Source organism: Arachis stenosperma, chromosome 4 (genome assembly GCF_014773155.1).
Source record: "Arachis stenosperma cultivar V10309 chromosome 4, arast.V10309.gnm1.PFL2, whole genome shotgun sequence".
Lineage (NCBI taxonomy): Eukaryota > Viridiplantae > Streptophyta > Magnoliopsida > Fabales > Fabaceae > Arachis > Arachis stenosperma.
The window spans coordinates 148,578,099-148,601,647 of NC_080380.1; the positions used below are offsets into that span (position 1 = coordinate 148,578,099).

The window sequence follows — 23,549 nt, forward strand, 5'->3', positions numbered from 1 at the left end:
GCTGCTTTATGCATTATTTATTTGATAGCTGCTACGAAGAAGCTGCTTTCTTCTTGTGGATTGAGATTGACTTGGAGAATAATGCATGTGAAGTCCACATATATTATTTGATTCTAGAAGTCCTCTAATAATTCCTTTTATTAAGTATTCATTTTTTGACTTGAAATAGTGAGGAAACTAGAAAGTATAATTAGGCGATAACTAATTGCCCATACAGACAATACTATTAAAAAAACAATTAAAATATACTTCTTTTTTACAACTTAATAGAACATACATTGATAATAGAAGTAAAAATGAAGATTAGGTAAAGTCATTAGTGTTGGTGAGTTCCAACTCAAAAGTGAGTTTCACAACATAAAAATAAATAAATGAAAAGACAAACAGAGAAAAAAAAATACATACTAGTAATAGAGTAGTGTTACTTATAGTGTTAATGTTCAAATTCGTCCCTAAAAGATCATGCGATCTTCATTTTCGTCTCCGAATGATTTTTTTAATCAAATTAGTCTTTGGAAGATAAACTGTTAGTCAAATTAGTCCTTCCGTCAATTGGATGATGACGTGTCACGTTAAGTGTCACGTGGCATGATAACGTGACACGCCACGTGGCAGGTCAGTAACACGTGGCATGCCACGTGACAGGTCAGTGACACATGGTATCACTTGACATATAAAAAATTTTTCTATTAGTCAAAATAGTCCTTGAAAGTCCAGACATAAGTCATTTTCATCCCTCAAATTTTAAAAATTAGTCAAACTAGTCCTTATATAATTTTTTTATTTTTTCTTCATAAAATTATCTCTCTCTTTTAATTCTTCTCAAAATCTCTCTTATTCTTTTCTATTCTAAAACTTTTTTTGTTATTGATGGTTTCAGTGGCTAAGAGAAGGGGGAGTTGAATCTTAGCCCCCTTTTTTTGCTTGAATACACTTGCTGGACTTAGAGGAGACTTTTCTGTTTTAGCTCGTCCCTAGCCACGAGACATTTTTATTTTGTCTCGTCACTTGGCACGAGATATTTTTTATTTTTTCATCTGAACAGTAGAAACAGAAGTGAAGTAGGAGAGAGAGAAGATTACACCCAGATATATCCTGGTTCAGCTGCTAAGTGCAGTGCAGCCTACATCCAGTCTCCATCACAACAATGATGGAATTTCACTATAATCATCCAAATTACAAGTTGTAAAGTGCTAACCCAACTTACAAGGGGATTCCCACAGAATCATGAAACACAACACAGATGTACAAAGGAACTCTAAGACATCTATGGCTTTTTCTTTTAATTTTGCACTCTCTGCCTTTTTCCGCTCTATGGCTTTTTCATACAAACCTCACTGTTTGCCTTTTTCCATGAGACTCAAGACATGACAAAATTAAACAGAAAAATACTAAACAGAAAACATTGAAGGAGAAGAAGAACTGCTAGCTTAGGTAGCTCTGAGACTTCTGTGCCTTGCACTCTTAAATCTTACTCCTTGCTCCAAACAGTGGCTGTTCTCTCTTTTTAAAGAAGAGGGAAGCCTCCACACTTGAAGCCAACACCCAAACCAACTTCTTCCTCCTTCAAGAAACAGAACCGGTTCGGCCACAGAGAGAGAAGAGGTAACTCATGCAAAAACCAACATGCAAATACCTCTAGTCCTTCCTTGGTCATCACTCTTTATCAATCCGAGCGCTCCATCCTTGGCTTCCTCTCCAAGATGGATTTCTGGCCCTTGATGCTTCATGATGATGATGGCTTCATCTGCTCGAATCTCTGCCTCTTCCATCACTTCGCCACTCTAGCTACTTCCTGTGGTGGTTGAGCAGAATCAGAGACAAGCCATGCCTCCAAGAATCTCACCTTGCTGGCCGAATCTTCATCCTTCTTTTTGAGTATGAAGGATCTGAGATTACCTCACCAAATCTAACCATATTAGGTGATTATCTCAGCCACAACATACTTTTGGTTTTTTTTCTGATAATTAGTGATTTTTTTCTCTGATTGATATTGGCTCCATTAGGCTCAATCGTTTTTGTTTTTTGTATAAGCATGACTTGATACTCACTGCTTTAGGATAATCCCTAGGATGCTTTGATACATTTCTGCTACTTTATCTGGAATATTTTGTTATGTTTATCATGGTTATGCAGGTGCCCCTTTGATGACAAAAGGGGGAGGAAATTTAGGTTCCAAAATTGAAATTGGAACGAAACAGGGGCTGAAAAATAGGGGTTGAAATTTTCAGTTTTGAAAATTCATGATTACCCTTGTTTAAAGAATGCATGTTGATATTGTTTTGGTTTTAACATGAACATTGCTGTTTGAACTGCATGTTGTTGTTTATCATGATTAGTCTATTTTGGCATTAGGATTATAATGATGTTTGATTTATTTTGATGCCTGGCTGATTGATTCATCATTGATAAACTTGTTAGTTTAAAATTTTATTTTTGGCAGTTCCTTTATTTGTGTAAAATATCAAAACTGCCTTGTTTTGTTCTTCAAATATTTTTCATCATATTGTTTGGCTCTGATGTCCTAAACAAGAATTTTTTGAAAAATATTTGGATAGCTTTGTGCTGTATGAAATAGTTTGAGCAGTAAATCAGTTTATGATATCAAATGAGTTTTGATTATCAATTAAAACTGCTCATAAATCAAGCAATTTAGCATTATAAAATTTGCTAAATAACATTGTTACTTGAAGCTTGATTTAAATGTTACAGGTTTATGCTTCCCTTGGTAAAATAGCATATATTAAGGGGGAGCCTTGTGACATTTTGAAAGGGGGAGAGATTAAAATCAAAGGGAGTATTCCTTACTCAATCTTTTAATTTCTTTCCATTTCAATTTTAATAATGTTTGTCATCAAGGGGGAGATTGATGAGTTTGGAAAACTCTAAACCAAATTGATGATGATCAAACATTATTAACAGCAAAATTATTAAGCTAATTTTGATTAATGTGCTGATTAAAATAATTTTGTTGTGCAGATTTTGTTGGGCCGAAACAAAAGAAAATTAACAAAGCCCAACTGTTGCATCATTAATTCAGCTTTGTGTTTAAAAGCTAGTTATAATTGGGCCAGAATAAATGTTAATGTTGCAAGCCCAAACAAATGTTTTCTTGTTTGCTTCCTAAGCTTGATCCGCTACACAATTGTATCAGGAAAGCAAATGCTTACTAATTGGGCCAGCTTTTAATTTCAACACTACAAGCCCAAGTCTCACAAATGATGAATGTTTCCATTCTTGGTCCGAAACAAAAGGAAAAATGAAAAGCCAAGTGCTTCCAACGGAACCAAGGTGTTAACCATGTGATGGATTTCAAAATCTATTACATTGTTAATTAATGCATGGGGAACATGAGAGAGAAAAATTCAGCTGATGTGATTGATGGTTATTATGACTTACACACCACTCAATAGGGAAGTAAAAGCAAGCTATGCCTAATTAATTTGATCAACCACTTTGTATTGCTTTTCTTTCAGATTCTTTATTTCTCTCTCATCTCTTTCTTCTTCTCTATTCGGTCCTTGTCCAGGAAACAATGGACGCCGAGCTCTTCAACGAAGAAAAGGAAAGAGTTGCATGCTTCAAGACCATCGAGCAAATGATGGCAAGAAAACATACCAAAAGAAAGATGAGCTGTGGCTAAGATACTTACCAAATGTGGTTAGATTTGGTGAAGCTATCTTGAGCCTTTCATGCTCAAAAATGGAAGAAGAACATACAGCCAGAAGGGAGATTCTTGAAGCATGGCTTGTCTTCGAATCTGACCAACCACCACAGGGAGTAGCTAGAGTGGCGAAGTGATGGTTGGATGCAGAGTTTGAAGCAGATGAAGTCATCATCATCATGAGGCATCAAGGGCCAGATATCCATCTTGGAGAGCAAGCCAAGGATGGAGAGCCCGGATTGATGAAGGTTGATGATCAAGAAAGGACTAGAGGTAATTGCATGTTGGTTAATGCATGGTTATCTCTTCTCTCTCTGTGTGGCCGAACCGGTTTGTTGAAGGAGGAAGAGGTTGGTTCGGTTTTTGGCTTCAATATGTGGAGGCTCCTCTCTTCTATAATAAGGGTGGACAACCATTGTTTGAAGCAAGGAGAAAATTTGAGAGTGCAAAGCACAGAGTTCTCAGAGCTACCTGAGCTAACAGATTTCTCTTCTCCTTCAATGTATTCTGTTTAGTATTTTTCTGTTTAATTTTGTCATGTCTTGAGTCTCATGGTAAAAGGCAAACAAGTGAGGTTTGTAATGAAAAAGCCATAGAGCGGAAAAAGGCAGAGAGTGCAAAATTAAAAGAAAAGCCATTGATGTCTTAGAGTTCCTTTGTACATCTTTGTTGTGTATCATGATTCTGTGGGAATCCCCTTGTAAGTTGGGTTAGCACTTTACAAATTGTAACAGATTGATTATAGTGAAATTCCATCATGTTTGTGATGGAGACTGGATGTAGGCTGCACTGCACTTAGCAGCCGAACCAGGATATATCTGGGTGCAAGTTCTTTCTCTTTCTACTCCATTTCTGTTTTCTACCACACACGAGCAAAAGTAGGAATTATCTCGTGCCAAGTGACGAGACAAAACAAAAAGTCTCGTGGCAAGGGACGAGACAAAACAAAGTTGCTCGTGTCAAGTGACGAGCAAAAACAGAAAAGTATTCTCCGAAGTTCAACAAGTGCCAGCATCGAAAAAGGGGGCTAAGATTCAACCCCCCCTTCTCTTAGCCACTGAAACCATCAATTGGTATCAGAGCTTGGTCTCAAAGAGATCAAGCTTTGCAGCTTGGAGTAAAGATCCTCATGGCAGAAAATAGTGGCACAAATGTGGTATCATACAATCTGGTTGAAGGTCAATCAAGCAACAGACCTCCCCTCTTCAATGGGAAAAATTATACCTATTGGAAGGAGAGGATGAAGATATTTGTACAAGCCGTGGATTACAGACTTTGGAAGATCATCTTGGAGGGTCCTAAATTTCCAACTACAACAAGTGATCAAGGAGTAGTCTCTCTTAAACCTGAAGCAAGCTGGACCGAAGAAGATAGAAAGACGGTGGAATTGAATGCCAAGGCAACCAATCTGCTCAACTGTGCTATCAGCTTTGAGGAGTACCGACGAGTATCACGGTGCACAACGGCAAAGGAAATCTGGGACAAGTTGCAAATCACTCATGAAGGAACTACCATTGTAAAGAAGACTCGGACAGATATGTTGAACAGGGAATATGAAATGTTTACAATGAAGGAAGGAGAGTCCATCAATGAACTGTTTGAACGGTTCAATGCTATCACTGTTGGCTTAGATGCTCTTGGAATCACACATTCAGAATCTGTGCTAGTGAGAAGAGTGTTGAGATGTCTCACAAAAGAGTGGGAAACAAAAGCCTTAATTATTTCTGAGAGTAGTAACTTAGATTCTATGACACTTGATGATTTGAGAGGAAACTTACTTGCCTTTGAAAACTCCTATTTGAAAAAAGATTCAAAAAAGAAAGGAATTGCTTTTTCTTCTGTGACTAACCCTCTGGATAATGAATCCAGTGATAACTCTTCTGAAAATGAGTTTGTGTTGTTTGCAAAAAAATTCAGGAAAATGGCAAAGCTCAAAAGCAAAGGCAGCAGCTCCAGGAGGACAAAGAAAGATCTTAGCAAGGTAACCTGTTTCAATTGCAAGGAAATAGGTCATTTCAAATCTGATTGTCCCAAGTTGAAAAAAGAAGAGAAGCCGAAAAAGGTGAAGAAGAAGGGACTGATGGCCACATGGGAAGATTTGGAAAATGACTCAGATGATGATGATGAAGAATCTGAGACTAAATCACAGCACTGTCTCATGGCAAATGAGATAGATCAGGTATCATTTCAAAACTCCAACACTGAAGACCTTCATCTTATGATAGATCATCTTTCTGAAAAAATAAGATGTTTTCTAAATGAGAACCAAGATCTTGAACAACAAAATTTCATTCTTAAAGCTGAAAATGATTTTCTCAAAGAAAAACTAAGAGAGGCCGAAACTGCTTGTGATCTTGTGGAAGAAAACAAGCTGTTAAAAGCCCAAGTTAGAAGCTGTGAAAGTAATCATTCTGTTCTTGCATATGTGAACTGTTTTAAGCAAAATGAAGAGTTGCACAAAGAGGTTAAAAGACTTAAAGATGACTTAGCCAAGTTCACTCAAAGTTCTGAAAATTTGAACCAAATTTTGGCAAGTCAAAAACCTCTTTATGATAAAGCTGGGTTGGGTTTTTATAAATCTGAAAAATCACATTTTGAAAATATTGCCTCATCTTCAAATGATGTAACATATCAAGACCCAATTCACTTTAACAAAACTACAACTCCAAGATTTTGTAGAATGTGCAACCGAAGTGGTCACTTTCCAGTTCAATGCTTCTTTGGTGAAAGAATGATTGGTGACAAAGTTTACAAAGTTGTTTTTGATTACAATGATTTGGGACATAAGAGATGGTTTAACGTAAAAGGATCCAAGAAAATTTGGATACCTAAGGTCACTTGAGTTTATTTTGTAGGTCTGCCTAGCGTCCAAGAAAAGGGAAAATATGTGGTACATGGATAGCGGATGCTCTAGGCATATGACCGGAAAGACAACCTTCTTCATAAAGCTTGATGAATATGATGGAGGACTTGTTACTTTTGGTGATGATGCAAAAGGAAAAATAGTGGCTGTTGGGAAAGTTGGTAAAAACTTTTCTTCTTGTATAAATGATGTGCTTCTTGTAAATGGTTTGAAACATAACTTACTTAGTGTTAGTCAATTGTGTGATTTAGGTTTTGATGTTATCTTTAAGAAGTTTGTTTGTTTGGTTGTCTGTGAGAAAACTGGGGATGTTTTATTTGAAGCTAAAAGATGCAATAATGTGTATGGATTAACTCTTGAGGATTTAAAGGAACAAAATGTAACATGCTTCACCTCTCTTGAATCTGAAAAATGGCTTTGGCATAGAAAGTTGGGACATGCTAGCATGTACCAAATTTCTAAGCTAGTCAAAAAGAATTTGGTTAGAGGAATTCCAAACATCAAGTTTGATAAGGATCTTACTTGTGAAGCTTGCCAATTGGGCAAACAAGTAAAATCCTCTTTTAAATTAAAAGATGGAATCTCAACCAAAAGGCCATTGGAAATGTTACATATTGATCTTTTTGGTCCTACTAGAACACAAAGTTTGGGAGGTAAACATTATGGTCTTGTTATAGTTGATGATTACTCTAGATTTGGTTGGGTACTTTTCCTTGCTCATAAGAATGATGCGTTTTATGCTTTTTCCACCCTTTGTAAGAAAATTCAAAATGAAAAGGATTTGAAAATTGCCCATTTGAGAAGTGATCATGGAAGAGAATTTGAAAATCAAGATTTTGAAAAATTCTGTGATGACTTAGGGATTTCTCATAATTTCTCATGCCCTAGAACACCCCAACAAAATGGGGTGGTTGAAAGAAGGAATCGAAGCCTTCAAGAAATGACTAGGGCCATGCTATGTGAGAATGAAATTCCTAAATTTTTGTGGGCTGAAGCTGTGAACACAGCATGTTATATTTTGAATAGAACAATCATTAGAAAAGGGTTAAAGAAAACTCCTTATGAGCTATGGAAAGGAACCCCTCCCAATCTTAAGTACTTTCATGTTTTTGGATGCAAATGCTTTGTACTTAACAATAAAGAAAACCTTGGAAAATTTGATCCAAAATCCTATGAAGGAATGTTTGTTGGATATTCCACTACAAGCAAGGCTTATAGAGTTTATCTCAAAGAGCATAGGATAATAGAGGAATCCATACATGTTACTTTTTGTGATTCTAACTTAATTCCCAGTACTGTGATAGATAATGATTCAGATGGAGAAGGAGTTGGAACAAGCAAAGAAAATCCCAAAACTGTCCAGAATGAAGAATCTGCCAGTCCAGTTCTGTCTCGTCAGATTGAAGGAGAAACTTCTGATTTGTCTCCTGAGCAGGGACGAGAAACTGAAACAGTGAGACCACCAGAAGTTCATCAAAGCTCAACACCTGTTCGAAAGCCTAGAGAATGGAAGTCTATGAAGGGTTATCCTCATGACTTCATCATTGGTGATCCCTCTCAAGGAGTAACAACAAGATCATCCACCAAAAGGCCAACCGAACCTAGCAATCTTGCCCTCTTGTCACAAATAGAGCCCAACAATGTCAAACAAGCTCTTGAGGATCCATCATGGGTCAAAGCAATGCAAGAGGAGCTTGCTCAATTTGATAAGAATAAGGTTTGGACATTGGTACCTCATCCGGATGGTAAGAAGGTAACGGGTACTAAGTGGGTGTTTAAAAATAAACTTGGTGAGGATGGACAAGTTGTTCGTAACAAGGCTAGATTAGTGGCCCAAGGTTACGATCAAGAAGAGGGTATTGATTTTGATGAGTCTTTTGCTCCGGTAGCTAGAATGGAAGCAATTAGGTTGCTTCTTGCCTATGCTGCCCATAAGGGTTTCAAAATGTTTCAAATGGATGTTAAGTGTGCTTTCCTTAATGGTTTTATTGATAGGGAAGTGTATGTGGCTCAACCCCCCGGTTTTGAACATAAAGAATTTCCAAATCATGTTTTTAAATTAACTAAGGCTCTTTATGGTCTTAGACAAGCTCCAAGAGCTTGGTATGAAAGGCTTAGTGCCTTCTTGTTGGAAAATCATTTTCAAAGGGGAACCACCGACACTACCTTATTTATTAAAGCATCTAATGATGATATTCTTCTTGTTCAAGTTTATGTTGATGACATTGTATTTGGTTCGGCCAATGTTTCCTTGTGTGAAGAGTTTGGAAAACTCATGACTAGTGAGTTTGAGATGAGTTTAATGGGAGAGCTTACTTTCTTTCTTGGCCTCCAAATTAAGCAAACTCCTAGTGGTACTTTTATTCACCAAGGAAAGTATGCAAAAGAACTTATCAAAAAGTTTGGCCTAGAAAATTCCAAATCAATGGGCACTCCTATGCATCCCAATACTAAACTTGAAAAAGATGATGATGGCCAAGATGTGGACGAAACAAGGTATAGAGGAATGATAGGTTCACTCATGTACCTTACCTCCTTTAGACCGGATATAGTCCAAAGTGTGGGTGTATGTTCAAGGTTTCAATCACATCCAAAAGAATCCCACCTTACGGCTGTTAAACGCATCATTAGATACATTAAGGGAACTTGTAATTATGGATTATGGTATCCTAAATCTGATGACTTTTGTGCAGTAGGGTTTTGTGATGCAGATTATGCGGGAGACCGGGTGGATAGGAGGAGCACCTCCGGCATGTGTTGCTTCCTTGGAAGCTCACTCAACATGTGGTCAAGCAAGAAACAAGCCACAGTGGCTCTATCCACTGCTGAAGCCGAATATGTTTCCGCATCTGCTTGTTGCTCACAATTAATTTGGTTAAAAACACAATTGGAAGATTACAAATTAAAAATCAATAGTATACCCTTATTTTGTGATAATATGAGTGCTATAAACATTTCAAAAAATCCAGTTCTGCACTCAAGAACTAAGCACATTGAGATAAAATATCATTTCATTAGGGAACATGTGCAAAAGGGTACTATTGATATTCAATTTGTAAAATCTGAAGACCAAATTGCTGATATTTTTACAAAACCTCTCTGTGAAGACAGATTCTGTTCATTGAGAAAAAGTTTGGGAATGTTTGATTTGAGTTTTATTGAAAATCTGTGAATTTGTGACTCTGTTCAGTTTTGCTCGTAGGTTTGGACGAGATAAAAATAAATGGCACAATGGAAGAGCTGTGGTCTAGGGGGAGGGAACGCAGAATTCAAATTTAATGGACCCCACCAAAATTTTCATAACCCTACCCTAACAGTTTTGTTAGTTATCTCTCTATGTACTTAAGAATCTTCCTTCTTGTGTCATAATATCTTCTTGGAAGTGGTTCTTGTCAAATCAAATCCTTCTCTCCATCTAATCCCTTGATTTAAGGTAACCACTTTTCAGTTTTTGATTTCAAAAGTTAAAAGGGAAATCATTTTTTTGGGCAATAACCGCCCATAATAGTCATTAACCGCCCACTAATGATCATTATTTCCATCATTCTCTCTCTCCAAGCCACATTTAATGCGTCACCCACCTTGCTTCTCTCCCACTCCACTCGGTTATCAACCACACCCTTTCATATTCTCATTTCTCCATTACTATGAAAAAGAAAACCGCGCCAAGAAAGAGTGAGAGAATTCTTCTTTCTCGGAAACCATCAACACCTCAAACCCACACTCATATCCACATTCATTCAACCTCATCATCTTCTCCTTCACCACCATCCAAACAAACAACCACCATGAGAAAAAAGGTGATTGCTCACAAGAGCTCAGGCCGAGGAAAGAACAAACAACCCGCAGTTGAAGAAGAAGAGCAAGAATCTCACACTTCTCCTACTCCTTCACCTCCTCCCTCATCACCAAAGAAGACAACCCCCGGAAAAGACTCAAAGAAAGATCAAGGGTTTGCACTAAATGACACAACCGAACCTGCGAACTTGGAATCCATGGAATTCCGAGACAAGTTTCGCAAGTCTCACTCCCACTATGATCCGAGCAGGTTTAACTCATGCACCTCATATGAGTTCCATAAAGAGGTTATGGAGAAACGCCATCTATGCACTACATATCTTGTCAGTCTCGACAATCTCAAGAACACCAACATTCCCTCTCTGTTTGAACTTCTCAAATGGAAACCTCTGCTCCTTATCAAAAAGCCAGTATACCCAGGTCTTGTTAGAGAATTTTATGCTAACATGCGGCTCATCGATGGCACCCTTCATTCCTATGTCAAGAGGGTTCAAATAGCCCTTGATGCTGAGACTATTGGAGCGGCCCTGGGCTTCAAGGATGAAGGACCGAAAGCTTACATGGTGGAAAAATGGGACACACAAGTCGGCATTTCTCACAAAACTGTTCTTCAGAACATTTGCACAAACCTTTCCGGATTGCATGGAACCACTCCAACTCACAAAGCGCTTGGACCGGTCAATTCCTTGCTTCATCGCATCATCACTCATATTCTGACTCCCCAAAGCGGCTCACACAACCGAGTAACATTTTCTGACTGTCTCATTTTGTTTGCTTTGGTTACCTCTACCCCTATCTCTTTTGGTTATATTATGATTAGACACATGTGGAATTCTGTTAGAAGCACCAGAAAGGCTAATCTGCCTTATGGTATGTTCTTAACTGGAATTTTTGAGTACTTTAAAGTTGATTTGTTGAATGAGAAGGTAGAGAATGATGTGTCTATAATCCGTGGTGGAGGCGTGACTAAAGAAACCAAAGGGAGAAAATCGGACAGTGAGCATGAGGGAAGGCCAGAATCTTCCAAAACCATCAGGTCCTTTCAACAGATCTTGGGAGAATTCTCAAACATGGCTGACATGATGTTTAGGTCTCATAAAGAAGCCCGGAAGCAGGCTTATGAGAATGAGAAAGCTTGGAAAAACTGCAAAGAAAGGGTTAACTTGATGCTGGAACATATTCAAAAGGATTTGGGAGAAGAGAGTGAAGGAGGCGCTGAAGAAGAGGACATGCAATTCTCTGATAATTAGTGATTTTTTTCTCTGATTGATATTGGCTCCATTAGGCTCAATCTTTTTTGTTTTTTGTATAAGCATGACTTGATACTCACTGCTTTAGGATAATCCCTAGGATGCTTTGATACATTTCTGCTACTTTATCTGGAATATTTTGTTATGTTTATCATGGTTATGCAGGTGCCCCTTTGATGACAAAAGGGGGAGGAAATTTAGGTTCCAAAATTGAAATTGGAACGAAACAGGGGCTGAAAAATAGGGGTTGAAATTTTCAGTTTTGAAAATTCATGATTACCCTTGTTTAAAGAATGCATGTTGATATTGTTTTGGTTTTAACATGAACATTGCTGTTTGAACTGCATGTTGTTGTTTATCATGATTAGTCTATTTTGGCATTAGGATTATAATGATGTTTGATTTATTTTGATGCCTGGCTGATTGATTCATCATTGATAAACTTGTTAGTTTAAAATTTTATTTTTGGCAGTTCCTTTATTTGTGTAAAATATCAAAACTGCCTTGTTTTGTTCTTCAAATATTTTTCATCATATTGTTTGGCTCTGATGTCCTAAACAAGAATTTTTTGAAAAATATTTGGATAGCTTTGTGCTGTATGAAATAGTTTGAGCAGTAAATCAGTTTATGATATCAAATGAGTTTTGATTATCAATTAAAACTGCTCATAAATCAAGCAATTTAGCATTATAAAATTTGCTAAATAACATTGTTACTTGAAGCTTGATTTAAATGTTACAGGTTTATGCTTCCCTTGGTAAAATAGCATATATTAAGGGGGAGCCTTGTGACATTTTGAAAGGGGGAGAGATTAAAATCAAAGGGAGTATTCCTTACTCAATCTTTTAATTTCTTTCCATTTCAATTTTAATAATGTTTGTCATCAAGGGGGAGATTGATGAGTTTGGAAAACTCTAAACCAAATTGATGATGATCAAACATTATTAACAGCAAAATTATTAAGCTAATTTTGATTAATGTGCTGATTAAAATAATTTTGTTGTGCAGATTTTGTTGGGCCGAAACAAAAGAAAATTAACAAAGCCCAACTGTTGCATCATTAATTCAGCTTTGTGTTTAAAAGCTAGTTATAATTGGGCCAGAATAAATGTTAATGTTGCAAGCCCAAACAAATATTTTCTTGTTTGCTTCCTAAGCTTGATCCGCTACACAATTGTATCAGGAAAGCAAATGCTTACTAATTGGGCCAGCTTTTAATTTCAACACTACAAGCCCAAGTCTCACAAATGATGAATGTTTCCATTCTTGGTCCGAAACAAAAGGAAAAATGAAAAGCCAAGTGCTTCCAACGGAACCAAGGTGTTAACCATGTGATGGATTTCAAAATCTATTACATTGTTAATTAATGCATGGGGAACATGAGAGAGAAAAATTCAGCTGATGTGATTGATGGTTATTATGACTTACACACCACTCAATAGGGAAGTAAAAGCAAGCTATGCCTAATTAATTTGATCAACCACTTTGTATTGCTTTTCTTTCAGATTCTTTATTTCTCTCTCATCTCTTTCTTCTTCTCTATTCGGTCCTTGTCCAGGAAACAATGGACGCCGAGCTCTTCAACGAAGAAAAGGAAAGAGTTGCATGCTTCAAGACCATCGAGCAAATGATGGCAAGAAAACATACCAAAAGAAAGATGAGCTGTGGCTAAGATACTTACCAAATGTGGTTAGATTTGGTGAAGCTATCTTGAGCCTTTCATGCTCAAAAATGGAAGAAGAACATACGGCCAGAAGGGAGATTCTTGAAGCATGGCTTGTCTTCGAATCTGACCAACCACCACAGGGAGTAGCTAGAGTGACGAAGTGATGGTTGGATGCAGAGTTTGAAGCAGATGAAGTCATCATCATCATGAGGCATCAAGGGCCAGATATCCATCTTGGAGAGCAAGCCAAGGATGGAGAGCCCGGATTGATGAAGGTTGATGATCAAGAAAGGACTAGAGGTAATTGCATGTTGGTTAATGCATGGTTATCTCTTCTCTCTCTGTGTGGCCGAACCGGTTTGTTGAAGGAGGAAGAGGTTGGTTCGGTTTTTGGCTTCAATATGTGGAGGCTCCTCTCTTCTATAATAAGGGTGGACAACCATTGTTTGAAGCAAGGAGAAAATTTGAGAGTGCAAAGCACAGAGTTCTCAGAGCTACCTGAGCTAACAGATTTCTCTTCTCCTTCAATGTATTCTGTTTAGTATTTTTCTGTTTAATTTTGTCATGTCTTGAGTCTCATGGTAAAAGGCAAACAAGTGAGGTTTGTAATGAAAAAGCCATAGAGCGGAAAAAGGCAGAGAGTGCAAAATTAAAAGAAAAGCCATTGATGTCTTAGAGTTCCTTTGTACATCTTTGTTGTGTATCATGATTCTGTGGGAATCCCCTTGTAAGTTGGGTTAGCACTTTACAAATTGTAACAGATTGATTATAGTGAAATTCCATCATGTTTGTGATGGAGACTGGATGTAGGCTGCACTGCACTTAGCAGCCGAACCAGGATATATCTGGGTGCAAGTTCTTTCTCTTTCTACTCCATTTCTGTTTTCTACCACACACGAGCAAAAGTAGGAATTATCTCGTGCCAAGTGACGAGACAAAACAAAAAGTCTCGTGGCAAGGGACGAGACAAAACAAAGTTGCTCGTGTCAAGTGACGAGCAAAAACAGAAAAGTATTCTCCGAAGTTCAACAAGTGCCAGCATCGAAAAAGGGGGCTAAGATTCAACCCCCCCTTCTCTTAGCCACTGAAACCATCAGTTTCAAAAATACCCTAAGTTTTATTTTGTTTCAATTTTGTCCCAAAAGTTTTCGATTTGCATCAAATATACTCTCGATGGCTAAATTTTCAAAAAATTTAAGACTAATCTAACAATAATGTATGAAATTATGCTTGATTTGCTTGTGTTGAGGGTTGTTTTTTATGAAATTGTTGTTAAATTGGTCTTAAATTTTTTGAAAAATTAACCGTCATGAGTATATTTGATGCAAATCGAAAATTTCTGGGACAAAATTGAAACAAAATAAAACTTAGGGATATTTTTAAAATTTTTGCCAAACTTCAGAAACAAAAAATATACTTTACCCTAATTTTTTTTTATTTTTTTAAACACATATCTCATATACAAAAATAGTTCTTTAAAATTTTAGGGTTAGTGGGTCGAGAGCCCAAGACCACTACTCACCCTCTCTAGATCCCTCTCTGGCTAGATGTACATTAAATTTAGTCATCAAAATCAATAACTATACAAAATACTTTTATTTTATAATTGAAACCGATGAAAATGCATTAGTTATAAATAAGAAAGCTGTGTAGTTTCTCATAATTTGTCTATAAGTTTGGTTACATGATATTTGTAATAACTTGTTCTTAATATTAATATGTAAATGATAAATTAAAATATTATTTTGATCATGATGGTTAAGACAGTACTTAAGTGAACAAATTATGGAGCTTGGAGATAGGAATGAAAAATTGCATATAAATATATGCTAGTGGACATGGAGATCCATGCTAATTGATAAGCTAACCCCAAAATCCAAATATCATGCAATGTAGGAAAAGATAGCGGAAAAGTGCATGAAAAATGGCAAAGGATCACATACCATTTAAATGTCATACATCTAATCCAACAAAATGCTCTAATTTGGAATCTAAAACAAATCCATTAGGAACAATGAACTTGTTAATTCATTAAGTTACACGAGAGTGTACTACGAAAGGATAGCATTGACAAAATTTAGAAGCGAAAACTAGAGATTGGAAATGGAAAGGGATGGACGATGAAGTGTCATTTAAATTTTGCCACATACGATATTGTGAGATCACAGTTATCATTTACCTCAACATGTTGCAAGTTGTTTTCCAATTCATCAGAGGGTTCAACGACACAGACTTCTGCCAAGGTTGTCAAGGACCACAGTTGTTCCGGAAGCTCACACAATTTAGGACACTCCTTTATGAGCAGACAACGAAGGCGAGGCATTGCACCTTCCGCTAACACCCAACTTTCAACTTTCACTTTCACCATTTTGAACACTTCAAGTTTAGGGAAATCCCCAGCGGCACAATCAACAGGGTCTGATATGGTACCGTCTTCTACTTTCAAAACTTGGAGGTTATGAAGCTGTCCTAGAGCCTTCATGGAACTGAAGTCCAACTTACCAAACACTTTGATGGTAATCTTTGCAAGATTCAAAGGAAACATCATTGCATCTATTGAAAGATCTGAACGACAGCAGTATAGTTTCAGCATATGAAGATTGCTTAGATGCTGCAAACTCAATAATAATTCATGCCACGAAGGACGTGTCTCCCTTTTAGGGTCCAACCATAAACTCAACCTTTTCAAGTTGGGAAATCTGCCGTCCCTGAATAGTAACGCTGTTGGTGTATCCAAATCCACTCCACTCAGAGTTTGAAGATTCCACATTCTTGTTTTTCTTCTGCTATCCTCTCCATTCTCCTCTGTTGGTAGACTCACAGTACTTGAGAAAATATACACATGTCTTAGTCGCTTGAGCTTCCAAAATTTATCCGGAATGCAAGACGTGCTCCAACCTCTTGTATCCATGGTCTCTAAATTCAAAAGGCTCCATATACACTGAGGAGCACTTCTTGAGCTAGCATTTCTAGTTATTTGCAAGTACTTTAGGAAGATCATTGCCTGAAAATTAGTGGGTATACGTCGAAACCATACTTCTCCTCTCCAATATAGCACTTGAACCGATTGGAAGTATTGTAAAGAATCATTTGGATAATCCTTTCCAGCAAAGACGAACACGGAACGAGTGCTTGATTGGTTAGTTTCGACTGAGGACATGTAAGAAGTTTCACTGCACAACAAGGACAATCTTTGAGGGTTGCCTAGAGTATGGATATTGGACCCTGTGCAAACCTCGAAAAACTTATCAGCTTTGCTCAATATTATGCAGAGGTCACGGAAGATATCATGGATTAGGCATTTTTTCACACCCCCATCACTCCTCCGTGTTGCCACATGTACCATGTTACGATCCACTAGCTCTTTTAAGAATTCCTCACCAACTTCTTCTGGTTCTGGAGCATTTGGTAATCCACTTTCTTGTGGTTGTATGAACCCTTCAGCCATCCATAATGTGATTAATTCCCTAGTAGGAATCTCAAAATCTTCAGGGTAGATACCAAGATATCTAAAGCATGGCTTCAGTTCTTCAGACAAGTTGTCATAGCTATGTTTTAGCACATCCATGACTTGGGTCATGTCCCTGGTGAGATGCCAGTGGATGCGCTCCTTAACTTCCCGCCATTCAGTTTCCAACTTCTCCTTCTTGGCAACCACCCCTGCCATGACAACGATAGCAAGCGGTAAACCTCCACAACTTTCAACAATTGATCTACCATGAGGCGCCAACTCAGAAGGACACTCTTTACCCGAAAACACCTTCTTGCAAAACAATTCCCAGCTTTCTTTTACATCGAGGAGAGGAAGTTTGTAGCTTCTTGAGCCTGTAAAATTTGCCACCTGTTGATCGCGACTCGTTATTAAAATTTTGCTACCAGTGCTTCCAATTGGAAAGGCTGATTTCAGATCGTCCCATACTTCAGGCTTCCAAATATCATCGAGCACTATCAAGTACTTTTTCCCCTTCAGGTAATTGCTCACTTTCTTCTTTAGATCCTCCACTTCTAAATTTTGATATGCATATGTGGACTTCATCATGGAGTAGAGCAGCCTCAACAATACATCCCTTGGCTTGTAATCTTTGGAAACACGAGTCCATCCGCGGGTAGGGAACAAATCCTTGACCTCTTTATTGTTATGGATCTCTCGAGCAACAGTAGTCTTGCCCAATCCACCCATGCCAATGATGGAGGCGACGTTAATGTTAGCATCATACAGCTGCTCTTTTACAGAGCTCCAGTATTTTGTAAAGCCCACTACATCTCCTTCCTCTACATCATCTTCCTCAACCTGTCCAGCAACAAAATGGTACGTCTTAATCTCAACACCATTAGATAATCGATGCTCATCTAGCACACCTTCATGTCTTGTTGTTATAATGATCCTACTACCATGACCAAACCAATTTTCTCGTTGTGCTAATGAGTTCAGTTGTTGGATTTTATCAACATCATCCAAAACCAGAAGAACTCTTTTTTGGCCTAGCCTGTGTATTATTTCAGAGGATCCTTTCAATATGCTTCCGATCTTAGACTTTAACTCCTCTCCCATCTCAGAAAGAAGCGTTTCTTGTAGATCTTCTAGACCAACACCACTTGCACTTGTTTTCTCACTGATATTAGAAAGAAAACTTGCAGTTGCAAAGTGAGGCCTAATCTTGTTATACAGCTCAGCAACAAATTGGCTTATTTCACCATCTCCATGAATTCCCAGCATCAAACAGGTAGCACAAGAATCAATCTGTAGAAGTGATTTTGCCACTTTTTCAAGTTCAGAATCACATCCAAGTGGATGGTCAATATACAAAGGCACGGGAGGAACTCTTTTCATGACCTCTTCAACAATCTTGATAATAGCCTCACCCCATGCTCTGCAAACAACATACATACACATTTTCTTTGTATCTTAAATTTTTTTCTTCTTTTATACAAACTAGAATGATAGTATATAATAAATATTAAAAATGGCTATGTTTTGTAGAATTAAATTAAATATGGGTAAACTAAAGTTAAATTTAAAAGGTATTTTGTAAAATAATTTGTAGTACAAAAGATTTGGATGTTGGAGTTGTATAAAGTGACATTTTTATTTGATGGTTTGATTTTTGCATTTGTTTTAGTTGATGGACATAGTCTTATTATGTGGCGCTCGTCCTCTTTCTTTTTTATTGGTTATTGTTAGAGTTGTTGCTTTCTTTTTTTTGTCGTAAATTTTTGTAAAGGCATGTTTTTTATGAATTATTGAGTTGTAGTACTTTCTATTGTGTTGTTTGTTCCATCTTTACATATATGTTCTTTTTTCGAAGATGTGTCTTGAATTTGTATGATTTCCTTTCTCTTTAATTTCTTGATATGCATGTAGTTGATATCTACAATAAAAAGAACAAAAATGTATAGATTTTTTTTTGAATAAGTTATTTTAATAAGAATAATTGAAATAGTATAAAGTGAAATGACCTGTTTATATTTTTCTTTGACCAACTCTGTTAGAACAATGTCTCAAGTGATGTAAATTTAAAATAATGTTGAAAAATGTTTAAAATAGAATCTTTAATTTCTTTCACAACAGTTGTGAGTAAAAAGTTTGTTTTCATTGTACTTTTACTTGGTCTATACAAATCATTTGCATCTTTTATTTTTAAATTTTGTATAGTATAGACTTTTCTTTCTTATAAGTTATAACAAATGTTTGAATTTATTCATTATATTTCTTTTCACAATGACATGAAGAGATGTTTCCTGCAGTGTTATTAAATTATAGTTAATAATTAGTTAAAAAAGTTGACTACATTTTTTTTAAATTATTAGAAAAGAAACAATGAATAGCATATTGAAAAAAAGTATAATTTTAACGATATTAAAATACAATTATATATAAAGTATTATAAAATAATATAAAAAGCAAAAATAATTAAAGTATTTTTTTGTAAATCTAATTTAAAAATATAATAAATATGTTTGTTTTGTACATTTTCATCTAATATAATCATTTCTAAGTAAAGAGACTCTTCTTCATTTGTGGGTGTTAATGTTTCTCATAGACTCTTCTTCATTTGTGGGTGTTAATGTTATCACTGGATTCATTATCCAGAGGGTTAGTCACAGAAGAAAAAGCAATTCCTTTCTTTTTTGAATCTTTTTTCAAATAGGAGTTTTCAAAGGCAAGTAAGTTTCCTCTCAAATCATCAAGTGTCATAGAATCTAAATTACTACTCTCAGAAATAATTAAGGCTTTTGTTTCCCACTCTTTTGTGAGACATCTCAACACTCTTCTCACTAGCACAGATTCTGAATGTGTGATTCCAAGAGCATCTAAGCCAACAGTGATGATATTGAACCGTTCGAACAGTTCATCAACGGACTCTCCTTCCTTCATTGCAAACATTTCATATTCCCTGTTTAACATATCTGTCCGTGTCTTCTTTACAATGGTAGTTCCTTCATGAGTGATTTGCAACTTGTCCCAGATTTCCTTTGCCGTTGTGCATCGTGATACTCGTCGGTATTCCTCAAAGCTGATAGCACAGTTGAGCAGATTGGTTGCCTTGGCATTTAACTCCACCGTCTTCCTATCTTCCTCGGTCCAGCTTGCTTCTGGTTTAAGAGAGACTACTCCTTGAGCATTTGTGGTAGTTGGAAATTTAGGACCCTCCAAGATGATCTTCCAAAGTCTGTAATCCACGGCTTGTACAAATATCTTCATCCTCTCCTTCCAATAGGTATAATTTTTCCCATTGAAGAGGGGAGGTCTGTTGCTTGATTGACCTTCAGCCAGATTGTATGATAACACATTTGTGCCACTGTTTTCTGCCATGAGGATCTTTACTCCAAGCTGCAAAGCTTGATCTCTTTGAGACCAAGCTCTGATACCAATTGATGGTTTCAGTGGCTAAGAGAAGGGGGGTTGAATCTTAGCCCCCTTTTTCGTAGCTACTACTTGCTGACCTTCAGAAGAGACTTTTCTGTTTTTGCTCGTCACTTGACACGAGCAACTCAGTTTTGTCTCGTCCCTTGCCACGAGACTTTTTGTTTTGTCTCGTCACTTGGCACGAGATAATTCTGGCTTTTTGCTCCTGTGTAATTGAAAACAGAATTGGAGTAGAAGGAGAAGAAGATTGCACCAAGATGTATCCTGGTTCAGCTGCTAAGTGCAGTGCAGCCTACATCCAGTCTCCATCACAAACATGATGGAATTTCACTATAATCAATCTGATTACAACTTGTAAAGTGCTAACCCAACTTACAAGGGGATTCCCACAGAATCATGATACACAACAAAGATGTACAAAGGACCTCTAAGACATCTATGGCTTTTTCTTTCAATTTTGCACTCTCTGCCTTTTTCCGCTCTATGGCTTTTTCATACAAACCTCACTTGTTTGCCTTTTTCCATGAGACTCAAGACATGACAAAATTAAACAGAAAAATACTAAACAGAATACATTGAAGGAGAAGAGAAATCCGTTAGCTCAGGTAGCTCTGAGAACTCTGTGCCTTGCACTCTCAAATTTTCTCCTTGCTTCAAACAGTGGTTGTTCCCCCTTTTTAAAGAAAGAGGAAAGCCTCCACACTTGAAGCCAAAACCGAACCAACTTTCTTCCTCCTTCAACAATCACAGAACCGGTTCGGCCACTCAGAGAGAGAAGAGATATCCATGCATTAACCAACATGCAATTACCTCTAGTCCTTTCTTGATCATCAACCTTCATCAATCCGGGCTCTCCATCCTTGGCTTCCTCTCCAAGATGGATTTCTGGCCCTTGATGCCTCATGATGATGATGACTTCATCTGCTTCAATCCCTGCCTTCAACCATCACTTCGCCACTCTAGCTACTCCCTGTGGTGGTTGAGCAGAATCGAAGACAAGCCATGCTTCAAGAATCTCCTCTAGCTGGCCGAATCTTCTTCTTCCATTTTTGAGCATGAAAGGCTCAAGATAGCTTCACCAAAACTAACCACATTTGGTAAGCATCTTAGCCACAGCTCATCTTTCTTTTGGTATGTTTTCTTGCCATCATTAGCTTGATGGTCTTAGGCGCATGCAACTTCTTCCTTTCGGTGTTGAAGAACATTGGTTCCATTATTTCCTGGACAAGGACCGAATAGAGAAGAAGAAAGAGATGAGAGAGAATGAAAGGAATCTGAAGAAAAGAAAAGCAATGCAAAGAAGTTAAACAAATTAATTAGGCATAGCTTGCTTTTACTTCCCTATTGAGTGGTGTGTAAGTCATAATAACCATCAATCACATCAGCTGAATTTTTCTCTCTCATGTTCCCCATGCATTAATTAACAATGTAATAGATTTTGAAATCCATCACATGGTTAACACCTTGGTTCCGTTGGAAGCACTTGGCTTTCATTTTTCCTTTTGTTTCGGACCAAGAATGAAAACATTCATCCTTTGTGAGACTTGGGCTTGTAATATTGAAATAAAAGCTGGCCCATTTGATAAGCATTTGCTTTCCTGATATAATTGTGTAGCGGATCAAGCATAGGAAGCAAACAAGAAAGCATTTGTTTGGGCTTGCAACATTAACATTTATTCTGGCCCAATTATAACTAGCTTTTAAACACAAAGCTGAATTAATAATGCAACAGTTGGGCTTTGTTAATTTTCTTTTATTTCGGCCCAACAAAATCTGCACAACAAAATTATTTTAATCAGCACATTAATCAAAATTAGCTTAATAATTTTGCTGTTAATAATGTTTGATCATCATCAATTTGGTTTAGAGTTTTCCAAACTCATCAGGTTATTTTGTAGCCTAATTTGTATATATTTTTATTGTATATTTTTTTGTATATTTTATTTTTTTTGCTAATTTGAAAATAATAGTTGATTTGGTAAAAATTAAGTGATGGATTCTAAAATTTTGCTAAGTAAACAATATTATTGACATGGTATTAATAGGAGAAAAAAGATGTCTTAAAAATAATGTGAATAAATGTATCTATCTACTTTTATATATTAAGAATAGATTTATAAACTACCAATAGACAAATGAATCATACAACCAACAAGACAAATTTCCGTTATGTATCTTGATGAAAATATATGAAAGTTACCGCTACGGTGAAAGGTGAAAACTCAGGTACAGTGAACTTTACGTGAAGTTGATAGTTGATAGTGGTTAAATAATTTGACTGATTTAACTAAATTTTCATCTAATGGCTCTCAGTTATCAACTTCACGTGAAATTGACTGCACCTGAGTTTCCACTTACCGCTACTGGTATCCAAAATTTTTGTCTCTTAAGAATCAAAACAAAAAAAAAAAGCTCATAATTGGACTCTTAGGAAAATGAATTAACATCATATCTATTACATATGTTTGTTTTAATTTTTTAAAAATTAATGTAATAAAATACTGATTAAAAGAATAACTTAAAAGATAGTTAGTTGTGGTGGTAAAGTAACTACTCACATGTTCTTATTGACGCATAGTCCACTTTTATTGCCTACTGCAAACAAGGCCGACTTCCATGATTCCAACTTGTGATTGTATCTGCCTTTATTTTTATGATTAGTCATGGCTTTTCCATAACTTTTTCTCTGGTACTTCAGATCTGCTGGTTCCACATAGAAAAATATTGGTAACACTGGTCGCTTACTTCTGCTGTTGGAACATTGCATGATCTTGACGAGTTCATCAAGGCACCACCGGGAAGTTGGATACTTGGCACAGAGTACAAGAATTGACATCCTTGATCTTTCAATTGCTTCCAAAAGAGCGCCTTCGATCTCCTCCCCTATTCTCAGCTCCTCGCTATCTCTGAAAGTCTCGATTCTTTTGTCGACCAAAGCATGATAGAGTGCGTCTGTGAATTTGAGTCTTGTGTCACCTCTAAAGCTCAGGAAAACATCATACTTGAAAGGTGAAGATAGTGTTGCAGTTGCACCCTGATCTGATGATGAACCTGCCATGGTAACAGTCTTTGGAAGTTTTTGCGATAATGCTACGCTTAATCGTAATTGGAATAATAATCACGAGTTAATAGTAATTTACACTTACATTATGTATGTTTGTATAATTAAAAGATACAATAGTTATATGACTTATGAGTAGTGCTTGTTTTTTGGTCGCTGCTTTATGCATTATTTATTTGATAGCTGCTACGAAGAAGCTGCTTTCTTCTTGTGGATTGAGATTGACTTGGAGAATAATGCATGTGAAGTCCACATATATTATTTGATTCTAGAAGTCCTCTAATAATTCCTTTTATTAAGTATTCATTTTTTGACTTGAAATAGTGAGGAAACTAGAAAGTATAATTAGGCGATAACTAATTGCCCATACAGACAATAC

At 36.8% G+C, this 23,549-nt stretch overlaps 1 protein-coding gene across 1 annotated transcript; it reads right to left on the reverse strand.

Moving 5' to 3' along the window:
* Positions 1 to 15,278: 15,278 nt before the first annotated feature.
* Positions 15,279 to 23,328, reverse strand: LOC130973036 (probable disease resistance protein RF9). The gene is made up of 2 exons (XM_057897407.1): positions 22,668 to 23,328; positions 15,279 to 18,112 (listed from the first exon to the last, which is right to left on the reverse strand). Exons 1-2 carry the CDS (start codon positions 23,165 to 23,167, stop codon positions 15,370 to 15,372), a joined length of 3,243 nt encoding a protein of 1,080 aa, XP_057753390.1. The 5' UTR covers positions 23,168 to 23,328; the 3' UTR covers positions 15,279 to 15,369.
* Positions 23,329 to 23,549: the final 221 nt, after the last annotated feature.